This window comes from Hyaena hyaena, unplaced genomic scaffold (genome assembly GCF_003009895.1).
Source record: "Hyaena hyaena isolate Hyena2069 unplaced genomic scaffold, ASM300989v1 scaffold_808, whole genome shotgun sequence".
Classification (NCBI taxonomy): domain Eukaryota; kingdom Metazoa; phylum Chordata; class Mammalia; order Carnivora; family Hyaenidae; genus Hyaena; species Hyaena hyaena.
In genome coordinates, this window is record NW_024081437.1 from 20588 (window position 1) to 43877 (window position 23290).

General features: G+C 48.9%; 1 protein-coding gene across 2 annotated transcripts; it reads left to right on the top strand.

Annotated features, from left to right (window-relative positions):
- The first annotated feature begins 1800 nt into the window (after positions 1 to 1800).
- Positions 1801 to 20953, top strand: ZNF275 (zinc finger protein 275). Of its 2 annotated transcripts, none has more exons than XM_039219263.1 (4): positions 1801 to 1903; positions 13560 to 13668; positions 14416 to 14504; positions 14819 to 20953. In XM_039219263.1, the coding sequence occupies exon 4, from the start codon at positions 14875 to 14877 to the stop codon at positions 16000 to 16002; it is 1128 nt and encodes a 375-aa protein (XP_039075194.1). In that variant the 5' UTR covers positions 1801 to 1903; positions 13560 to 13668; positions 14416 to 14504; positions 14819 to 14874; the 3' UTR covers positions 16003 to 20953. The 2 variants fall into 2 exon arrangements, with proteins under 2 accessions (XP_039075194.1, XP_039075195.1); XM_039219264.1 differs by having other exon boundaries at positions 14824 to 20953.
- The last annotated feature ends 2337 nt before the right edge of the window (positions 20954 to 23290 follow it).

The window sequence follows — 23290 nt, forward strand, 5'->3', positions numbered from 1 at the left end:
CTGAAGTATTTAGAGGTGAAGTATACTGATGTGTGCAGCTTACTTTGAAATGTATCAGTAAAATAAGGATGACCTTACAATCAAGCAAGTAGAGCATAAGGCTAATTGTAGAATACTGGTGATTGGTACTTCAGTACAGACCTTTGAATTCATCCATATGCTGCAAAAGTTTTCATAATAAAATCTGAAGTAAAATAAGAAAAAAGTTGTTAACATCCAATGGATAAAATTGTTACAAGGATATTTAAGGGGCACCTGGGTGGAGCCCACTTCAGATTCTGTATCTCTTCTCTCTGCCCCTCCCCTGCACGCGCTCTCTCTCTCTCTCTCTCAAAAATAAATAAACATTAAACGAAACGTTTTTAAGAATATTTAAGAAGTTTGTTATTGGGGTGCCAGGGTGGCTCAGTCGGTTAAGTATCTGACTCTTGATTTCGGCTCCGGTCAGGTAAGTTGGAGCCCCATGTAAGGGCTCTGACAGCGCAGACCCTGCTTGAGATTCTTTCTCTCCCCCTCTCTCTCTCTGCCCCTCCGTCTCCCTCTCAAAATAAATAAACTTTAAAAAGAAGTTGGTTATCATTATCACTAATAAAGCATGAAATGCTTATTAATAAACAATAAAGAAAAATGTGAAACCATGTCCTTCCGACTCAATTTCAGTGCCCAGCTTCACCCCACCAGTGTGGCTCTTTTTTCCCTTGTCTTACTACACTTCAGCATTTTCCTTTTGATTCTAGAATATACCCAACTTGTTCTTGACACGTGGTCTTTGCACTTGCTGTTCCTTTTGTCTGCAGATGCCCTTCCTCTCTTCACAGGGTTGAATCCTTGTCACTGAAGTCTCATATATCAATGGTAGGCTTACCCTATTCCTCCACTCATCACTCCCAAACATCACCTTAATTGATGCTCTTTACAGTTCTTATCACTCGTATGTATTGTATGTTGATCCTTGTTTATTACAGTCTTCCTTAGGAAACAGGAGTCTTCAAGAAAGCGCTAATGGGGCTTAGCACACTGCAGGGCAGCGGCAGCTTCCTAGATTTCTAATGACTGACAGCAAATTCTTCTGGAACTAGCTGTCACTACTTGCAGCGCCCCACCCCCCATCGAAGAATCCGGTTGGTTTTTCTTCATAGTATGACCTATTTTGAAATTAACTCAAATGCCTTTCCCCTCTACCCCTATTTCCACACGGGTGCGCGCGTGCGCGCGCTCACACACACACACACACACACACACACACACACACACAGAAGCTTTGGCGCCAAATACGCACCCCCTGAGGGCAGGGATTCAGCTTGATTTTGTTCACAGCGGTATTCTTAATGCCTGACACAGCAAGGGCTCACAACAGCATTGGTGATTCAGTAAGGCACTTTGACCCCTCCGGTGAGATCTGGCTTTGCCCTGCTTTGCTTTCGGTTTCCGTCTCCCAAACCTCACTAGCATCCAAAAGGCGCCCGAGGGGGCGGGGTTCTTTCCATTCCTTCGTTCCTTCTTTCATGGGCTGGTTGGTTCGTTCGATCACTCATTCATTCATGCATTCATTCATTCATTCACTCATTACTACATTCATTCCACTTCTCCCTCCACCTAGGCATCTGGCCCGCACAGGCGATCCCCCGCAGTGGCGTCTGCCCCTCCCCCTGGGCCTCAGCCCCGCCCTCGACCCGCCCCGCCCCCTGTCCGGGCCAATTGGGGCTGGCTGGCCGGGCGGGGCCGGGGCCTGGGCGGGGCCTTGCTCCCCCACTACCCCTGGCTGCGCCCGCGGCTCCGGAAACGGCTCCTGGGCTCAGCCAGGCGCGGGCGGCTCCGTGGCGTTTCCTGCCACGCCGGGCCTGCCTGGGCCGTGCCAACGCCGCTCCGCCGAGGTCCGCGCGTCGGCCGCCACGGGGCCGGGGTGAGCGTGAGGGCCACGGGAGGATTCGCAGGGGGGCGGCCTGGGAGAGTGCGCGGAGCTAGGATGGATGTTCCGCAGAGTGTGCGGTGGAGGGCGGGCAGGCGTTTTGGGGGGGGGGGGGGCGTCTCTGGGCCCACTCGGCCCTGAGACCATCTAGAGTGAAGGACGAGTCCCAAACAGCGGGTACGAGGAGGCCCGAAGGCCTTCTTGCGGGGGCCGGCGGTCGGAGCGGGAAATCACAGATGTGCTGAGGCCTACGCTGCTTTTGAGGGGACACTAGGAAGTGGGAACTGGTCTTTATGGGAAGGAGAGGACCCCTGCCCCAGCGCAATGGAGGCTAAGGGGGAGGGGGCGTTGGGAAGGTTAAAGGGCTTTTCCTCGGTCTGGGGGAGGGGCTGAGCCGCAGTCGGGGCGCTGGGTGGATGAGCTGGGAACGGTTCCTGCTGATGGAGTTCTCCTTTTCTTTTGGGTGGGGGTTGAACCTCAGGGTGGCGGGGAGGTGTGAGGGAATAACCCAGAGCCCAAGAACTGTGAAGGGAGCGCAAGGGGGGGCAGCCCTTGCTGGGTGAAGACGAGCTCCAGGCTCTGGGTCTGAACAGGGCTTTTCCTGTCGCCCTCCTAGGGGGCCACATCTCCTGCTACTGTGCCTCCCCCCTTAAACTCCTTTGCTGCCTTCTCTAGTCTATATTTGGGTGATTAATTACATGTCTTTTTCCATCCTACCCCCACAAACACACGCTTGCCTGCGGCCCAAAACCCATGGTCCCATTCAAACAACCCCCCTCCCCCCCAAATCCTGGCCCTCTTCCCGGAGGTCCCACCCTGTTCCAACTGACGCCCTCCAGCCAGCATTGGCCTAGCCTGGCTGCCAGCCCCCTCCGGTCTCCTTGGTCAGTGAAATATTTTCTCTTAAACCTCAGACCCGACCCGACATTTTTCCTTTACCAAAGGATTTCAGATGAGATTGCCAGAACAGCACCCCCTCTGGGCACTAATGCTGCCTTACCCCATTCCCCGTCCTCCCTCCCGCATTGAGCCTTTAAGTAGAAGTAGCTTGCACGATGCCTTGCACAGTCCAGTCCATCCCCCGAAAATGTCCCTGGATCTATGTTTAGAATCCTGATGAACAGTGATTTGCATCCTTCTTTGGGTGAGAGACCCCTTGGAAAAATCACTAAAAAGTGTGAATTCTCTTCCCAGAAGTCTGACAATCAGCACAGACAGTGGGATCCCATACTGGAGGCTCACAGGCCAGAATCCTGTCTCCTGAGTGCTGGAGAAGATTCCAGATTCTAGACAGACCCAGTACTAACAAAGCACAGCTCCGCATTCCAGTCCCCAGCGTGCAGGTTGAAAATGCAGATTCCTTGGCCCCACCCACACACACCACTCTGCCCTTTGAGTTCTCAGCAGACCCCAAGCCAGGGTTCTAATGCACGGATCTAGCCCTGCTCCTAACCTGCCTGGCTCCCCAAATGAGCAGCCCCCATACCCATGTATAATCTCTCACATCCAGGGCAATGTAACCTCAATGAATCTAAACTTCACAATTTATTTTGATTTTTAGTAAGATGCCGTGCGTCTTCTTGGGGAAAGGGCAACATAAACCTTTCCTCATTTAAGTACAACAAACACTACAAAATCCCCTTCTGGTCTACCTTCTGGCTTTTTATAGAAGGGAAAGAAAATGGAAACCTAAACAGAGAGGGACAGGTGCCCAGGCAAAGTGAGAAAGGAAAACTGGGGTAGATGGAGACAGATGCCTCCCGCCCACGCACACGGAAAAAGACACACACAGACACAAACATCCCAAGAGAAACAGACTTTCCTGGTGAAACCGCCTCTCTTGGCCCTTTAGGATTCTGCCGCTTCCAATAGCAGCGTGTTTGCACGGTACTGGCTGGGCCCAAATAAGGCCTTCATGGCCACATCCTGACGAGACAAGTTGAGAGCACTTGAAGGCCAGGCTCAGCTCCAGCCCAGAGGCTCGGGTCAGCGTCCTGGCCTTGCCTGGCCAGGGTAGATCAGGATCTCAGCAGTGTGTGTTGTCTCGGTCTGCCCTTTGGTTAAGTAGTAATGACCCAGAAAGACGTATTCCCAGAAGGTCCATCCAAGCCTGCTTCTGTCCCCCCAAATTATTTCAGTCTAACAGGTGGGACCTTTCCCCGCCTGACTTCTCGCTCAGAATTGTCCCAAGACACAATGAGCCATCCCTGTTTGTCTCCTTTGGGTAAGTCTGGGTGTTTACAGACCACGTCTGCTGTCCTTAAAGTTGGTCATGCTGTTAGAAGGCCCCACAGGTGAGGAAGCAAGATGGTGCGAAATAATCCTTTCCATTCTAGAAGTGCTTGTGTTTTTGTGTATGTCAGTGTCACTAAACCATCTTTGCCCAGAGACAGTTCTCAATCTAAGCAACAAGACTCAAAGGAAAACAGATACCTAATAAGGAGAATTGGGAATCTAGGTAATCATTTGAATGGGACACAAAACTGCAGGCACCCATCTGAATTAGATGCTGAAGAGCAAGACCTCTTGTCTGACCTATAAAGACACCCTCCAGGGCATTTTTGCTCTGGCCCCGAACTGAACTGAACACCATGAGCTACCTATTGTCTTCCATGGCCTGAGGACCTTCTGCTACAGGTCCTTATTTAGATATTCTAGGGAGTCCATGTATTTCTGGCACCCCTTAGAAGTTTCTGGAAGCTGCCAGATAGATCTAGTTTGGGTGGCCTTGCTACTTCACCCCAGCTCCACTGCGCAGGGAAAAACGGTACCTGCTGGGGAGGTTGCATGGCTATTTGTGCCATGGACTTGGTCAAACACTGATCTTTTAGGCTCAGAAGTGACCTTTACTACTAACCAGACATCCTGAGGAGGGGTTTGAGCTCAAACGCAACCAGAAGACACCTAATTATTCACTACTTTTTTTTTTTTTTTTGACATGGGTTGTTTTTTGTCTCCATTGACTTCAACTCTTAATCTCTGTTCTTTCATATCAGACAGAGTGGAATGATTATTCTAGTTCTTTGAATGTTTCTGGTTCTATACAGAAAATTCTATTTAAATAAGTTGATTAAAATTTACATTGCCATCTAAAGCACATATCAGGGCTTTTTCTGCACTCACATGAGCTCTCATGTTGTAGAATACATGATTTTTCAGATTGTCAGGCACTGGGTTAGCATCGAGAGGATTTCCCTGCGTTCATCAAGCAGCTGCAGTGTCTAGGGTGGAATCTGCCTTTGTTTCCAGGGAGCATACAGCCATTAGACTATACTTCAGATCCCACTTAAAGAAAGAAGATCATATTATATTAAGAGGCAGAGATTTGTTTTCCGATAGTCTTTCTCCAAACTGCCATATCCCAGGTGGGTATAGGAGTGTACCTATTGCAATTTGGGTGAATAAAAATGCCTTATAGTCAAGGTCAGCATCGTCCTCTGTATCCATCAGGTGCATTGCTATGGTTTTCATATTCTTCCTAGAATTGCTTTGATCTTGACCCCTGAAGGTCCACTCTGGAAGGCAGTGGACATCTGTATTTGTCACTTTTGTCACAGTGTCTGGCTTCTTTTACAGATTAAGTCTACCTTTCAAAGTATAGCAGTTGTAGAACATGGCTTCTAAATGATCAGATGATCTTTGGGATTGATGATAATTTTACTTTTTAAAAAAATTTTTTAATATTTTATTTATTTCTGAGAGAGAGAGAGAGAGAGAGAGAGCAGGGGAGGGTCAGAGAGAGAGAGACACACACAGAATCCGAAACAGGCTCCAGGCTCTAAGCTGGCTGTTAGCACAGAGCCTGACGCGGGGCTCGAACCCACGAACCGTGAGATCATGACCTGAGCCAAAGTCAGACACTTAACTGACTGAGCCACCCAGGCGCCCCAATGATAATTTTACTTTTAACTGCAGTGGTGATTAACACATCTTTTACCTTTTTAAAGTTTATTTATTTGAGAGACAGAGCGTGCAGGTGGGGGAGGAGCAGAGAGATGGGGACAGAGGATCAAAACCAGGCTCTGCTGACAGCAGAGAGCCCAGTGCGGGGCTGGAACTCACAAACCATGAGATCATAACCTGAGCTGAAGTCAGCTGCTTAACTGACTCAGCCACCCAAGCAACCCTGTATCTTTTTCTTTTCTTTTCTTTTTTTTTTTTTTTTGATGTCTTCCTTTCCTTCTCTTAATGCTTTTACCCACTGCACTTGGTTTATTATACAGAACTTAACTCCTTTTGTGAAAGCAGGGCTCACTTTTTCCCTCCTGCTTTTATGAGCACTTTTTAAATGATCTCTGTATGTCTGTGAGCTCTATTTCTGTGGGTGATGATCTGAAGTTCTCTCCAGTTAGGTCCCCTGGGCACGCCTGTACAAGGAAGGGCCACTCCTTTTGCGACAAGGGAAAGGATAATTAATAATTCACTTGGGGTTGTGGCTTTAGGACTTCAACAGTTAATCATGCCAATTAAGTAAAAACAGTTTGGTAGGATCCGCTCAATTAAATGGAGCACTTCAGGAGGATTTGCTCAATTAAACATGGGTGGCTTGGAGGACCTGTGTGTGAGTGTGTGTATGCTCAGTGGGGGTGTGTGATGCTGTATCAGTAGGATGATTTAAAGACAGTCCCTGAGGCTCCTGGGCAGCTCAGTCAGTTAAGCATCCGACTCTTGATTTCTAAGCTCAGGTCTTGAGCTCCCAGGTTGTGAGATTGAGCCCCACTTCAGGCTCAGTGCTGACTGCATGGAGACTGCTTGGGATTCTCTCTCTCATTCTCTTTTTCCACTCCCCCTCTCTGCCCCTCCCCTGCGTACGCTTGCTCTCTCTCTCTCTCTCTGTCAAGTAGATAGATAAATAAATACACTTAAAAATATAAAGTCAGTCCCCAAAACCCATGTATACCATTAGGCTATGAGGACATCCAGTAACTGCCTGTTCTCTGGATGTGGCCTGGTGTTAGAGGGCTGCCTATTTCTTTTCTCTGGTGTGGCTCAAAAAGTCTTAAACCTTGGGGGCTGGACCTTAGGTAAGTTACTTAAGCTCTTGGATCCATGACTCCCTTCTGTATGAAACAGACGTGATTATAACTATAGGTTGCAATAATGAACTTCTGTGAAGGGAGAAGCACAGTAGCAAACACATAGGTTCTCTGTAACTGAAGGTTTGTGCCATTTAACACGCCCCTCCCCCCACAGTTTATCCCATGTCCACTCAGTGCTAGGGGCTCCTGGAGATGCCGAGGGTCTGGGGGTGACCAAGAAAGAGCACGTCTCTATCCTGTGGGAGGTGGCTTTTCTCCTGGGGAGTCAGGTAAGAACAGTTTCGGAGGAGGATTTTTAGGTAGTGAAAAGTGTTATGACTAAATCGTGATAGGGCTGGAGAGTGAAGACATCCTGATGAGGTGACACTTGAATGAGGCTTAAATTCTTAGAAGGAACCTCCTGTGGCATGTTCAGAGCCCTGAGCAGCATCACCTTGGCATATTTAGGACAGAATGAATGCCAGAGTGTCTGGAAGGAATGACCGAGATGCCAAATGCAGGATATGGGCCTGGTGGCCTGGGTCAGGGTCTTTGTAAGGAGTTTAGGCCTTAGGTCTTTGACTTGAGGATAGTGAGACAAGTTTATAACAGGCCATCTTTCTCAGAAGGTAAATGTGAGATGTTCTTTCCATTCTACTTGTTAGCAAAAGCTCAATGTCAATGGAAGTAATTTTTGTAATGAATTATATAAGTAATCTCTGACCAGTTTGTTTTGTGTTGGAAACCAGAGTCAAACCAGACATCAAGTATATACCAGGAAGAATCCAACTGCTCAGAGGGGCCCCTACCCAGGTGACAGTGGGACACCGAGGGCTTGGCTGCTGGGTCCCTAGGGCTTTGCTCACACAGCAAGGAAGCACCTGTGCTGGGCAGTGGGTTAAAGATGGGAATGGGGCCTCTGTGGATGTTTAGCCCAAAGGAGGCCTTCTGCTCACACCCGTCCATGGCACTGAGAACCTGGAGGCATGAGCCCAGGAAGTCCCAGCCCCATGGTCCTATCTCTAAGCTTTCTGGGACTGCCCACACATTCCTCTATCAGCCCTCTCCCCTGTATCCGCCTCGACCATTTGAGTATCTCAGGATGTTGCTCAGCTTCCAGGGCCATTCCCTATTGTCTCTTTGGCCTCAGCCCCGCCTTCTTGCACGCTGAGCATCTTATCTAAAGTCTACCCAAATCTTTTAAAAGTGTTATTCTTTTCTGATTACCAAAGAAATACAGCTTGGTCACTAAAAATTCACATGTTGCAGAAACAGAAAGCAGAAGACCTTTCTAAACTCAGACTCTATCCCAATGTGGCACACGTTACAGTAGAGGTGTGCTCATTTCAGCTACAAGTCACTCCATTTATTCCTTTTTTCTCATAAAATGCAAGCAAATATATACTAAGCTAGTCACTCCCCTTCCCCTACTCTCTTTGGAGTTTTTAATAAACAGTTACTGTCTGTCTACATCTTCTATGAAGGATTTGCATTTTTGTAATCTGCATGTCATCCATATTGGTCACCTGTTGACCTTTTTTGCACTTTTTTTCTTGTTTTCTACCACTTGTTGATTTTATGTTCAAGATCTCCAGTTTTCTTCCTGCTCTGAGTTCTAGGACTTTTCAGTAAGGTTTTCCAAACACTGTGCCACATTCACCATTCACTGTCTCCTCTTATTTTAGTCATTGGGATTATTTAGACCTGCGGTATATTGTCTTCCATCCTTTTACTTTTCACCTATCTATGTCTTTACATTTAAGGCCTTTATATGTAAAGTTTCTTATAGACAGCATAGAGTTGAGTATTGTTTTTCTTTTTTTTTTTTAATTTTTTAATGTTTTCTTTATTTCTGAGAGAGAGAGACAGCGTGAGCAGGGGAGGGTCAGAGAGAGAGGGAGATACAGAATCTGAAGCAGGCTCCAGGCTCTGAGCTGGCTGTCAGCACAGAGCCCAACGCGGGGCTCGGACCCATGAACCGTGAGATCATGACCTGAGCCGAAGTCGGATGCTCAACCGACTGAGCCACCCAGGCGCCCCGAGTATTGTTTTTCAATGCAGTCTAATAACCTCTGCCTTTCAGCTGGAGTGTTTAGTTCATTTACATTTAACTTAATTATCCATGTGGTTGGATTTAAGTTTGCCATCCTGCCGTTTGTTTCTTTTTGTCCCATCTGTTCTTCTTCCTTTGTTTCTTTACATTTCTTCTTTTGAATTATTTTTTAGAGTTGTATTTGATCGCCACTACTGGCTTATTAGCATGCATCAGAGTCTTGGAGGGCTTCCTAAAACGCACAATCATATGTTTTACTTATACATATGGTATAAAACCCCACACTACCTTAATATTATTATTGTCTTAAAGAATCAGTTATTTTTTAAAGATTTAAAAATAAAGTGGGGGGGGGGTGCCTGGGTGGCTCAGTGGGTTAAGCATCCAACTCTTGGTTTCAGCTCAGGTCATGATCTCACACTTCGTGAGTTCGAGCCCTGCACCGAGCCCCACACTGATGGTGTGGAGCCTGCTGGGAATTCTCTGTCTCCCCTCTCCCTCTGCCCCGCCCCACTTGTCTCTCTCTCAAAATAAATAAATAAATGTAAATAAGTGTAAATGAAAGTAAAAGAGGTAAAATTGTTTTCTACTTCCCCACATAGTTACATTCCTGGTGTTCTTCATTCCTTTGTGTAGATCCAGGTTTTCATCTGGTATCATTTTCCCTCACCTGAGGAACTTTCTTTAATATGTCTCAAGGTACAGGGGGCACCTGGGTGGCAGAGTGGTTTAAACATCTGACTTCAGCTCAGGTCAAGATCTCATGGTTTGTGAGTTCAAGCCCCATGTCGGGGGTCTCTGATAGCGCAAAGCCTGCTTCAGATCCTCTGTCCCCTCCCCCTCCCGTGCCCTTCCCCTGCTTGAGTGGTCTCTCTCTCTCTCTCAAAATTAAATAATTTTTTTAAAATATGTCTCATAGTCCAGGTCTGCTGGTGACCAATTCTCCCAGCTTTTTGTCTGAAAAACTTACTTGCCTTCATTTTTGAAGGGAATTTTCCCTGAATATAGAACTCTAGGTTGGTGGGGGTTTTTTCCTTTAGCACTTTAAAAATGTCATTCAGTTGTTTGCTGGCTTCCAAATTTTCTGATAAGAAGTTACTCTTCTCGGGGCGCCTGGGTGGCTTAGTCGGTTGAGCGTCCGACTTTCGCTTAGGTCATGATCTCGCGGTTCGTGGGTTCGAGCCCCGCGTCGGGCTCTGTGCTGACTGCCAGCTCGGAGCCTGGAGCCTGTTTCAGTCTGTGACTCCCTCTCTCTCTGACCCTCCCCTGCTCGCGCTGTCTCTCTCTCTCTCTCCTAGAAATAAATAAAAATATTAAAAAAAAAAAAAAAAAAAGAAGTTACTCTTCTCTTTGTGCTTCTGTAAAGAACAGGTTTCTCCCCTCCTCCCGCCCCCCCACCAGCTGTTCTAAGATTTTCTCTTTATCACTAGTGTTCAACAATTTCATTATGATGTGTTTTGGTGTATGTGTGTGGTTTTTTGTTTTTGTTGTTTGTGTATTTAGTCTGCATAGGGATTGGTTGGGCTTCTTGGATCTAGTTCTCATCAAATTTGGAAAATAAAATTTCAGCCATCATTTCTTCAACTAGATTTTTATCCTTTTCCCTCTTTTCCTCATCTTCTCAGATTCCAATTACAGATGTGTTAGGCAATTTTCTGTTATCCCCAGGTCACTGAGACTCTTTTAAATACCTTTTCTTCTTTCTGATCTTCACTTGGGATAGTTTCTATTGCCGTGTCCTCAAGTTTTCTAATATTGGAGGGGAGGGGAATCAGTATCTAATCTGCTGTGAATCACATCCAGTGAAATTTTTATTTTAACTATCATAGTTTTCACCTCCAGAAGTCCCATTTGGATCTTGTTTATATTGTCTATTTTTTCTCATTATGTTTCTGTTTTTCTTTCAATACCTCTCCATAGTTAAATTAGCTGTTATCCTTGTCTGTAAGTTCTACCAGTAATCATTTTTGAGTGTTTCTGTTGACATGGTTTTCCTTGCCATGGGTCACATTTTCCTGCTTCTTGGCATTTCAGTAATTTTTTTCTTGGATGTTGGACATCATAGAGATTATATTGTTGAGTGTCTAGGTTTTGTTGTTTCACTTTGAGAAGTGCTGGACTTCCTTTTGTGAGGTAGTTGTTTATGGAACAGCTTCATCACATTGAAGCCCATTTCTAAGCCTTTCTAGAGAAGGTTCAGGGTAGCTGTGGCTCCAAGGGTCAGTCATACTATAAGGCATGATCCCTCTGATTCTACACTGACTGTCCCAGTGATCACTGAGGACTGTCTACCCTGGCTGGTTGGACCCTGAACATCTTTCTACCTTTGTGTGTCCTGGAGATTTGTTCAGCTTAAAGCTTCCTGGTCATTCTTTTCCTAGTCTTTGGGAGATTTACTATGCATGCATGGCTTAGGAGTTAGGAAAAGCTCAGAGGAGCCTTCTGCTGATTTTTTGGAGCTCTTTTTTTCTGCATAGCTCCCTCCTTTCTGGAACTCTATATTCTGCAGCTTCTAGCTGCATCAGCCGCCCCAAAGGCTAGTCTGTCTGTGTCTTGATGGAGCCACCAAGCTCGCTTTGAGTCCCCCTTCCCTACACTCTCAGTCTGGCAGTTGCCTCCAGGCAGAGCCAGGGCAATGATACAGCTCATCTCCATTGTTTTTCTTCTGTTGAGATCGTGATCCAGCACTTCCTGCTGTTCAGTGTCCGAAAACTTATTTCACAGCTAATTTGTCCAGTTGTCTACTTGTTTATGGCAGGATGTTATTTGTTCCTTGTTACACTATCCATGGCCAGAAGTGGAAGTCTCTGTCTATCCCTTTTTAATATAATATATTAATTTTATGCAAAAGTCTTTCTGGAGTATCTGGGTTTTCTACTCCTTGAGCTACTGGAAAAATGCCTCCTTCTTTTTTTTTTTTTTTTTAATATTTTTTTATTTATTTCTAGAAGGGAGAGAGAGAGAGCGTGAGCAGGGAGAGTCAGAGAGAGAGGGAGACACAGACTCTGAAATAGGCTCCAGGCTCTGAGCTGGGTGTCAGCAAAGAGCCCGACGCGGGGCTCGAACCCACGAACCGCGAGATCATGACCTAAGCGAAAGTCGGACCCTCAACCGACTAAGCCACCCAGGCGCCCCGAAACATGCCTCCTTCTCAGTCAGGTCTGGATTGAATTGACTTGACATCAGAACAGAAACTGTGATCCTGTCTCTTTGAACTCACTAAAATGGGAGGCCTATGATGCATACACTTTGTGGTATTTTAATAACAATATTTCACATATTTTGCAATCTGAGAGAAAAAGTTAAATTGTACATATCAATCAGATCTTTTTTTGGTGTTTGAAGTTTGGTGTTTGAAGATCTTTTCTTTGAGGCTTCTTTTTCCAGCTGTTTTGTTCAACTTTTCATTTTGTCAGACATACCACAGGAATGGTCTTGTCTGCATCTGTCTTGCTGTCACCTGGGTCATTGTTTCAGTTGAGTAGGGTATGGCCTCTAAAGGGCCTTGCTTCTGGTCAAGAAGACGTAGCCTCTCTTGCCTCCAGTGGCCCAATCTGGTTTTTCTGTTGCCCCTACAGAGGTGGAAAAATCTCTCACTTCTCAGTTATTTCTTCTGATATTCTTTTGGGGATGCTTCCTTCCTGGGCAGTGTGAGTCCTGACCTCTTTGAGGCTGGCTGCTAGGAGACCTGTGGCTGGCCTGTCTCTGAGAGTTCATCTCGCTACCATTGGTTCTCATCTCTGTCTATATTCTCTGGGCTGTTCCTGAGCCATCATTTATTTGTTTTGTCTGCGTTCCCTCTGACCTGCCTGTATTCTCTGCTAGCCTATTTTCTCCACTATTTGGGGTGTGTTCTCTTAGGCATACCCATGGCTCCGGCTTGTCACTCAGCCACTGTGCAAGAGAAGACTGAATAAGGTTTAAAACCAAGGAAAACGAAATCACTAGTCTCGTCCTAGGTGACCCAGAGACAGGGCTGCCGTCACTCATGGTTCTTTTCACTTTCCTTAGCTCTGCCTGCCTTCCCCCCCCCCACCCCGCCCAGGGTCTTGCCCTTCCCCAGGATGGACCCCCAGGAAACCAGGTCCTGGCAGGCCCTCTTGAGATTCTTGAGGCCCAGGTGAGCTGTGCTTCCGCCTGCCTGGCTTGGGAATCTGTCACTGCTTCCTAAGTCTGGCCTTAGCCTCTACCTCTTTTCCCAGCATGACACACTACAAGACCTGAAACCCCACTGCTGCCTTCTGTCCCTTTGCTGCCCTCCTCAGAGTCTACCAAGAAATGGGTGCCTGCTGGGCTTGTCATTCCCATTATTCTGGTGGGGGAGGTGCATTTCAATCCAGAAAGTGACTGAACTGGGGTCTCTTGGGAAAGGCAGTGGGAGGCCAAGGCCATGGCCCAGGTCTTCTGGTGCTTGGTTAGATTCTCTTTCCAGGATTTCTTGAAGCTTGTGCTTAGATCTCCACACTAGTGATGAACATCCACTCCAGACCTTCACCTCTTATCCCTGCTGTTACTAGTGCTGTCCCTGCCTCATTCTAGAATGCATAGAAGGACTGCTTATCCCTGGGAATTCTTACAGGATTCAGTGACATTTGATGACGTGGCCCAGTACCTCAGAAAAAGGGAGTGGTTGAGACCGGATGCTGAGCAGAGGACACTGGCATATTACAGGAATGTGACCTGCGTGGGTAAGGATGCCCCTGGCCCCTCCACCAGCTTCCTCGCAGCTTCATGGTCCTGTGCAGCCGAGTGTGGGTTGAGAGGCACCTGATTAGCCCTGCACAAGCTTGCCTGCCGGGGCCTTATGCCCCCTCACCCTAGGGATCGGCTGTAAGAAAACACAGAGGGTCTCCCAACCCTCAACATTGCACATTGGCAGGGCGCCCTCCCAACTCCTAAGGGCACGGAAAGAAGCCCCCTCGGTTTTTTACTGGGAAAGAAATTAGAACAAAGTGACCACTATCATTTGGAATACTTTTTTTTAGTCATAAATTACACAGAAATCACATGGTCATTTTATTAGTTTGTCGTTGAGAGAGAGGTTGGCACAGCAAGGCCCTATGCCCTATTGAGGGCTGCACGTGGTTGGGGTGGGGGGTAGTTCCCAAGCCTGACAGGAGACGGCTGAGCCAGGTTTGGGAGCTGCGGAACAGTAGGACACTGAGGAGTGTGAACAGGGGCAAAGGGTAGACCAGCCCTTCGGGACGAGCCCCTGGCACTCTGCCCACGTGGGCCCAGACTGCCCCATCCAGTTCCTGGGGGGAGCCAGCCCTTGCGGAAGGCGTTTGGCACCACGTATGCCTTGCCTGAGGGCACAGTCAAGCTACACTTTGTGGATTAAACTAGCTTCGTCTTCGAAGGCTGTGCCCCCCTCTGGCTGTGCTCTGATGGTGCCTTCGGCTGCCACCAAAACCCTTTTCCTTTGCCTCGAGCAGGAGTTTCTGGTTTGAGTTCTGCCTGGTCCCTCACCTGGTGCAAGGACACGTGGTGCTGGCCTCCGAGCCATCCCTGAATACAGACTGAGGTAAGTGTTCTGCTGAGTGACAAAGAACCCTGGAACGTGTGAAGACGACATTGTGGAGGAGGCCCCGCTGAGCCTTTGGGGGGGGTGTGGCTGCTTCTCGATCACAGAAGGGGAGACCTCCTCAGCACCCCTTTAGTAGGGAGCATCCAGCAATGACACCTCTCTGCCCCTTTCCTCTATAGTCCTTGCTTCTGGTTGGATGGGCACCGGCCACCTTGCTGCATGGTCTCTGGGCCCTGTGCTCAGCAGCTGTCTCAGAAGGCATGTGATTCTTGACAAAGGAAAGTAACCTCCTTCCTTCCTCCTCTGCAAAGTACAGGGTCTTGTGCTTCCTGTCTCCGAAAGCGTCTTGGTGACGCAACAGCAGAGAATGGGTGAAGACGCTCAGCCACAGGAGATGGCATCCACAAGCTCCCCGATGGCCGGTGCACCGAGCCCTGAGGTCAAACAGAGCAGAGATTCTGAGGGGAACGGGGGCAGCCTCCAGAGCCTGCCCATGGAACATCACTTTGCATGTAAAGAGTGTGGGGATGCCTTTCGGCTCAAGGTCCTCCTAGTGCAGCACCAGAGAATTCATAGTGAGGAGAAGGGCTGGGAGTGTGGAGATTGCGGGAGGGTCTTCAGGGGCGTCTCTGAGTTCAACGAGCACCGGAAGAGCCATGTGGCTGCAGAGCCCCAGCCGGGACCCAGCCGAGCCCTGGAAGATGCCATGGAGGAAAGGGAGCAAATGGAGAGGGAGGCGAAGCCCTTCGAGTGTGAGGAATGTGGGAAAAGGTTCAAGAAGAATGCAGGCCTCAGTCAGCACCTGCGCGTCCACAGCAGAGAGAAGCCATTTGACTGCGAGGAGTGTGGGCGGTCCTTCAAGGTGAGCACCCACCTCTTTCGCCATCAGAAGCTCCACACTTCTGAAAAGCCGTTCGCCTGCAAGGCGTGTGGCAGGGAGTTCCTGGATCGCCAGGAGCTGCTAAAGCACCAGCGCGTGCACACCGGCCACCTGCCCTTCGACTGTGACGACTGCGGCAAGTCCTTCAGGGGTGTCAATGGCCTGGCCGAACACCAGCGCATCCACAGCGGGGCCAAGCCGTACGGGTGTCCCCACTGCGGCAAGCTTTTCCGGAGGAGCTCGGAGCTCACCAAGCACCGCCGGATCCACACGGGCGAGAAGCCCTACGAGTGTGGTCAGTGTGGAAAGGCCTTTCGGCAGAGCTCCAGCCTCCTGGAGCACCAGCGCATCCACACCGGGGAGCGGCCCTACGGCTGTGGCGACTGTGGCAAGGCCTTCCGGGGACCCTCCGACCTGATCAAGCACCGGCGGATCCACAGCGGACTGAAACCCTACGAGTGTGACAAATGTGGAAAGGCATTCCGGCGGAGCTCTGGCCTGAGTCGCCATCGGAGGACCCACAGCGGAGCAAGACGCTGTGAGTGCAGCGAGTGTGGCCGCGTGTTCAAGAGGCGGTCGGCGCTGCAGAAGCATCAGCCAACCCACCATGACTAGATGAGGCCCTGAGGCCAACGGCCCGCCGCTGGCAGCGGCTTCCCACAGGGGGCGAGTCCCCAGAGGGGAGGGCGGAGTCAAAGGAGATGAACAGTTTTGTAGCGCTTATGTATGTTCTCGTCCAGAAGGTTGAAACCAATTTATACCGTCACCAGCAATTTATAAGTGCACACGTTTCCCATTTTGCCTATGGAGAGTTGCTTCTACAACATTCTAATTTATTTTGCCTAGTTTAACTGGCAGGAAGTACCCGCAAGGTATTTTACATCCACAGGCCTTGAAACAGGAGAAGCAGAGAAGAGACACCCGCCGGCGGGGGTGGAGGAGCTCGCAGGTCCTATTCTCCAGGCCGCTCCCTCAGGAGTGACTCAATGACAGCCTCAGTGTGACGTGACCCCAGCTCTCTTGGAGAGAACATAGCCCCAGAGTCGTTTGGCCTACTTGAATTTATAAATTTTTAGGGATGTAAATAGAACACTCAAATGTCTTATAATATTTAATTTATTAATTCAGTTATACATACATGTTGTAAATCACATACTACATAGAATAATATATTAATTTCAAAAAGTCGCCTGTTTTTCCTCACTCCGTTCCACAAGATCATTTTATCCTAAAGCCTCACGTGCAACTCTGACCTCACCATCTTCCCCAACCTCGCAGACCCCTCTTGAGTCATCCGACAGTTTCAAAGCACATCCAGTGGCTTCAACTCATCCAAGCTGTGTGCCATGTAGCACTGTGACAATCCCTGCACAAAGCTCTCGCTAGAAGCTTCCTCCCAAGCCATAAGTACCTGTTCACATAACATTAGGACAATTGTTTTTTCCTTCAATTTGTCCTGTAGCCCTGCAAGATAACCACTTAATGTGTTTACTTTTTCAAATGACCTTTAAAAGACTTTTTTGAAGCATCTATAACTTGTCGTTGTGAGGTCATACTCTTAGGAATAAGTACTGAATCTGGGTTAAATTTCTTTTGCATCCATTTTTCTTGAACCAGTTCATTCCGGTGACTTCCACGTGTGTCCAAACCTAGCATTGGTTGGGGTCTGTTCCAGGCTAATAGGTCTTGTCCTCAAGCAGCACTGTGTTCTTCAGAATTAAATAGCTGAGGGCACCCCCGTAACAGGGACGTCTCCAGGACTCAAGTATAAGGTGATGCCTCTTGTTCGGGAATGGTAGCCTCTCCTACAGAGCCAGCCCTCTGTTTCGGGCTCTGTAAAACAGGGGTGATCCCAGGACTACCCCTAAGGTTATCGTGGGAACTGTGATGCCACGCCTGGCCCGAAGGCACACACTGAGTGAAGGTCATCTCCTGTCATCACCATAATTATTGCCGTCATCCTATGGCTCATAGAACTGGGGATGGACCCAGGCCTCCTGACTCCTAGCCTCATCTTCTTTCTCTCGTGCAATGACTTAAATACTGTTCCTGTTTCCTTGCATGCAAACCGTCCGTTCATCTCCTTTGACCGGTTATCAAGTTACCTTTGGACATATTGACTTTATACAGCAGTCCTTTCTATATCGATTGTGATGATCTCTTTTCCAGTTTTATTGCTTTGATCTTTGGAGCAGTTTTATTACATTTTTGTTGTGTGAGCTCTTAATTTTTACATATCCGGGCATTCACTGTTGTCCGTGAAGCCGTAACTTTCATTGCTTCAGTAGTTAGATATGATGATGTTTTCTTCTAGAATTTTGATTACAAGTGAAAAGTTGAAAGCCCTGCCCCACCCGAAGGTGGATGCACCAGGTGGGCAGGCTGGATGGGAATGGGCCACAGAAGCAGGCTCTCTCCTCATCCACGATGCGGACTCTGCATGTCTGTGGGCAGTACTTGACTATCCAACCTGGCCACTCAGACACGCAAGAGAAACTTCCATCTCGGATTGGCCAGAACATTCTGACTGTTCCTCAGTATAGCCCTACCTGGCAGCAGCAGCAGGGCTGGGCCTCAACTAGATCAATGGGGCGGTCCAAACGTGGTCTTGGCTGCAGCTGGCTGTCCTCCAAGCTCCTGGGAGCTTTGGCCATGCCCAGCATGGATTCAGTGCCTGAGCAGCAGACCCACCCGAGACATCTCCTCGAACACAAGAAGACTCACTTGACCGATGTTGTCATGTGGATTGCATCTTCCTCCTAGTGAGTGACTCTGGAACTAGAAAGAGGTCAGTTTGGTGGCTTTTGCTTTGGGCAACTAGGGGGAAGTTCACCCACGTGTTCTGATGTTACCTCCCGAAGCCACACCCAAGGAGCAACAGAGCCAAGGCTCGGAGAGGAACCGTGCCCCTCCGATGCCCGGTGTGGCATTGTGATAGAAGTCGGCCACCACAGGCCTGGGCTGTGACTTGCAGCAGACATGCCCAGGAGGCGCGATAAAACAAGGGTTTGGAGGGCACCGATGCCCTTCTGATGGCCTGTGTGGCATAGAAATAGAAGCTGCTCATCCCGGGGCCAGGCTGTGACTTCCGACAGCCTCCCCCCAGGAGGAACAGCAGCAAGGGCTGGCCAGAAACCTGGCCCCTGGTGGCCTGCAGAACCCACAGGTAGAAGCCAGCCATGCTGGGGCTGTGGTGTGACTTCCCAGCAGCCATGCTTGGGGGGGGGGTGCCTCGCGAGGGCCTTCGGAGGAAGCGTATGCTTCTGATGGGCCCGCCAAGGCTGAGGCAGAGCTTCTTGGCAGGCACATCTGGAAGAGCTCCTCAGGCCCCCATCCTGGGAAGTAGGGTCCCGTGGTGACCCCTGTGACCTTAGCCAGAAGGTCCTCTGGAATGGCTCCCCCCCACCCCAGGCCACAATAGTGGCTCTCCGTGAAGTCTCCACCCTGACCCTCAGGCTGGAGAGAAGCCAACAGCACTTGGTCTGTGGGCTTCAGTTCTTGCAGTAGTTGTGAAACTGTGTCTGCAATCACCGCTTCCTTCGGCATCAGTTTTCTCTTTTCAAGCTGTCAGGACATGTTTGACACCACTGTCATTCGGGAAGGAATTTGACATTCACAGGGGGCAAGTCTGGCAGCTTGTGCTGGAAGTGCTCTGCCATTTCTTGCTTGCTCGCTAGCCATCTGTCAGGTTTTATGAAGGATCCAGATACAGTATTAACTCAGAACCTAGGTCGTCACTGCTCCCTTTCTCCCCAGCCAGGACACGGCATCTTGGCATCCTGGCCACCTGTCCTGCCCTCCTTGACTTTTTTCCATTCTCTGTTCTATAGTTTTCTCCCAAACCCTCTTCTAGAGTTAACACTAAAGAAACACATCTTCTCTGTCACTGTGTTTGCGGGTGAAGTCTGTGCTCTCTGCGGCGCAAGCAGTCTGTGGCTTTAACATGTGTCCTGTAGTCGCGCCAAGTTCAGTTTTTGCCTCTGGTAACTTGGGGGTGGATTTCCTTGGCTTCTGTAGGTATACTGCTACGTCAGATGCAAAATGTGATCAAGCTTCCTATTGTGTGGGCTCGTCGATGCATTTGTGTATCTACCTCATTTCATTTTTTCTTTCTAATCACACATATTTCTTTTGCAAGGGAAATGAAGAGCAGTTGGGTTACATAGAATGCTGACTCGCATTAGAAATACATCCTTTTCTTATATTCTGAAAGAAACCTTCCATTGCTTTTATTACAGTTTTGAATACTTGCTGAAATTTTTAAATGAAAGTCCCTGTTTACCATTTTTGCTGCTTATTAAGATTAACTGTGTGGATTAGTTGTGTTGTACCCACTTTTGCATTTCCAGAATGAGCCCCACCCAGTCACAGAGGGCACCTTTCTCTCACAGCGTTGGCATTCCATGTGCTCTGGGCTCAGCCCTGTTGTGTGCCCTGTGACCCTCACTCCCCTTCTAGGCTACACTAATTAAACCAGAACTGAGCACTTGACTCAAGGGCAGCAACTGGTCATCAGGGCTGGCTGGAGACGACAGGCTGAGCCTTTCGGGTTCTCTGTCCATAATGAAGTGCAAAGAAGAAAAACGAGAGAGAAGCTTCTCGTTGGTGTTGGAAGGAAGAGGGAGCCACGAGGTATTTAGAGGAGTTGATTCGATGGGTGGCACCAGCTTGAAGATCTGTGAGCTCCTGCTAAGCACTCCAGAGATGCCTCAAATCCAGCACCCTGAAGGCGTCCACGCTCCATTATGTTCTTGGATTTCTGGCAACTGCCCTCACCAGTTCATTTGTGTCCCCACCATAGACTCCCTTGACCTGAGCCAGCCTGAGTGGGTCTCTGCTTTTTGCAATCTGTCAAGAGTCAATTGCCTTTTACCACTTGGCTGCTTCCTGAGAAGAATCACATGGCTGGTTTTCCTCATGTTCTACCCTACTCAAGTTCCTGGCCTGAGTCCCACCTGACTATTGTAGACACCTGTTTAAATGTGGTACTCTGTTCACTCAGATGGGGAAAGCCTATGCCTTTTAGTCTCAGTGAGTTTGACCAATGCCTCTGTCCAGGTGTTCCTGTACGGATCATCCCATGTGTGTCCCATGAAATGAGTTAAGTCAACACCCACCGTGTTCTTTATTTTGAAAGTGTCTCGCTACTTCCAGAAAATCTGTGAGATTGGGGAATTGAGAATTTCTCTATTACTAGTATACTTACATTCTGTACTTCTTCTCATAGTATCAATTTAACTGTTTATTTTGGAAACTAGCAATGGTCTCTTTTAACTTGGCCTTTAATGTTATTTGCGTATCTAAGAACAGTAGCTGTGTCTGCCCCAGTCCACGGTTCATTTGTTGGCGCTTTTTTCTCATCCCTCCTTGATCTCCTTAACCTGTCTGTTTTATGGCACTTACTATAATCAGCCTTGCACTAGAGCTTTGCCCTCCCCACCCTCCCCAACCCGTTAGATTGTGAGCTCTTATAAGACAGGGGTGACCCTTCATGTCTGATTCCCCTACCAGATCTAGCACAGTGCCTTGCATCAAGTAGATTTCAATAAATATATGTTAAATGGCATTGGTCTTCCTTGACTTATTTTGTCAGAGTTCAAATTAACAGCTCTTCTCTTGCTCCTTTCTCTACACTCTAAAGTTCTTGCCCCCTCCTGGGGTCCAGGTGTTTTCTTGGCCCCCGCCTTACTCGATGTCTGGAGGGGACAGGAGATGCCATGATGAGGAAGGGCCAGGTTCTTTGGAAATGTGAGCTGTCCCTTGGCAGAAGAGGCCTGTCAATCAGCCAGGTCCCTTCTCCCACCCTGGCTAGGGCTCTCCCCAGAGTATACATTCTAACCCCCACCTCCTCCCCTAGGGACCAGAAATAGAGTGACAGAAGTGGCTATTGGGACTTGAGGATCAGCCAGCCTCTCTGGGCTAGGTGAGGGTGGCAGGGAGGAGGTCAGTCCTCTTGGCCAGTGGCTGGCTCTCTCCAATGATCATTGCCTCCAGAAAGGCAGGTAGTGAGGATAGGGCCTGGCTTCCTGACCACCCCAAATGCAAACAAGGCTCAGCTGTGGAGTCGGCTGCCCAGTCCCAGAAAGGCAAGCACCCAGGGGCCCCCATGAGTGCTTGGGTTGGGATTTCAAGGGCTATGATGTGCTGCAACAGCAAGGAGCAAAATATTGGAAAGGAGCACGCTTTCCCCCACCATCCCAGTCTCCCTGGAGGTACCCAGGCAAGGCCCCTTTCCTCCAGGGTCCCATCCTCATCACTCTGTCAATTAATTTTCTACCCTAGAACCCTGCAGCTTCTAGGCAGGTGGTGTGATACTGCCCCACCCCATTGCCAGTGCAGCCATCTCTGCTCACAGGCCAGTTGTTTGGAGAGAGCCATTCATCTACCTTGCTGGTTTCACGATGTACTTGCCACTGAGAAGTTCACCTATTTTTCCTTTAAACATGTGCAAGCTCTGTTCAGGCAAACTTCAGTTGTGCAAACGCCAAGGCCGCAGGACTGCCTGGACATCTAATACTGGGCCCAGAGGGTAGGGGATATCCTGGGGCTTCTCTCTAGGGGCCCTGTGGGCTTCTAGTAGGGGGTTGAGAATGTTCTTTCTGTCCCTCTCCTAGTGCTCCTGGCTTCTGGAGCCCCCATAGCTTCTCCAGCAACACCCTCCTCTGAGACCCCCAAGAACTTTTTTCTTTACCCAGGAGTTGACAGTACCCAGACCCCCCATCTCCTGGACCAGGCTCATGCCCATGGCCCTCTGCCCCAGCCCACTTCTATCCAGCTCGCATCCCACCTGGGAGGAGCTGCTGGCCTTGTCATAGTCTGTTCGGGCTGCTATCACAAAAATACCATAAAGGTGGCTTATAAACAACACACATTTATTATTCACGGTTCCGGAGGCTGGGAAATCCAAGACCAAGATGCTGGTGAGGACCTGCTTCCTGCTTCATTGATGGCTGTCATCTGTGTCCTCACATGGTAGAAGGGTAAGTGGGCTGTCTAGGGCCTCTTTTATAAGGGTGCTAATCCTATTCATGGGGACTCTGCCCTCATGACCCTATAACCTCCTAGAGGCCCCTCCAACTGATGCCATCGCACTGGGGGTTAGGATTTTAATGTATGCATTTTGGGGACACAGACATTCAGAGGAGAGGGTACTTGAGCTTCTCTTGGATTTATGCACTTATTAGTTTGATTTATGCATTGGTGAGCTGTTTCAATTTCTTCCCACTGAGCCCATATTGTTGCTTTGATTAAAAGATTTTTTAAATATATAATAAAAATCCTGGTCCCCAGTTTTTTGCAGGGAAGACAGGTCAGAAAATCCTTGCATTTCCTTGCCCCACACCCCTTTTCTGACCTTCATTCAACAAGCATTTATTGAGCACCTGCTGTGTGCTAAGCTATAAAAGCAGATGACACAACCCCGCCCCCCCCCCCAACCTTCAAGGACAGAGCAGCAGAGCAAGACAGACACATAGCCAAAATGTCACAAGTGAGACCAACGTTCACCAAGCTGGGCTCCTAGGATTGGTACACTTTAGTGGATGCAGGTTACACTTAGAAAAATGACAGACCTAAACACAGAAGCTCAGTATCAGCAAATGAACCCCCTTCCTCTGTCCCCAGGTCCTGCTGACTTCAGACCTCCACCTCTACACCCTGCCCTGGCCAGGGGAGAGTCTCCCTCCACCCTGGAGCCCCCTGTGCTTTCAGATCTGACCTCACTGCCTGGGAGTGGCCTGCACCCACACACTGGGAAGCTCTGAGGCAGGGTGGGGCAGATCCACCCCCCCCCCCCAGCACCCGATCCAGGGCGGGGCCCAGAGTCGGCCCTCGGTGAAGGCGTCCCATGAGTGGGTGGGAGGAGGAGGCCTGGTCGGGACCTGAGGAACCGGACCGCATGGGA

Coding starts and splice junctions, on each gene's coding strand:
- ZNF275 (XM_039219263.1), top strand. CDS start 14,875: ATGGGTGAAGACGCTCAGCCACAGGAGATGGCATCCACAAGCTCCCCG.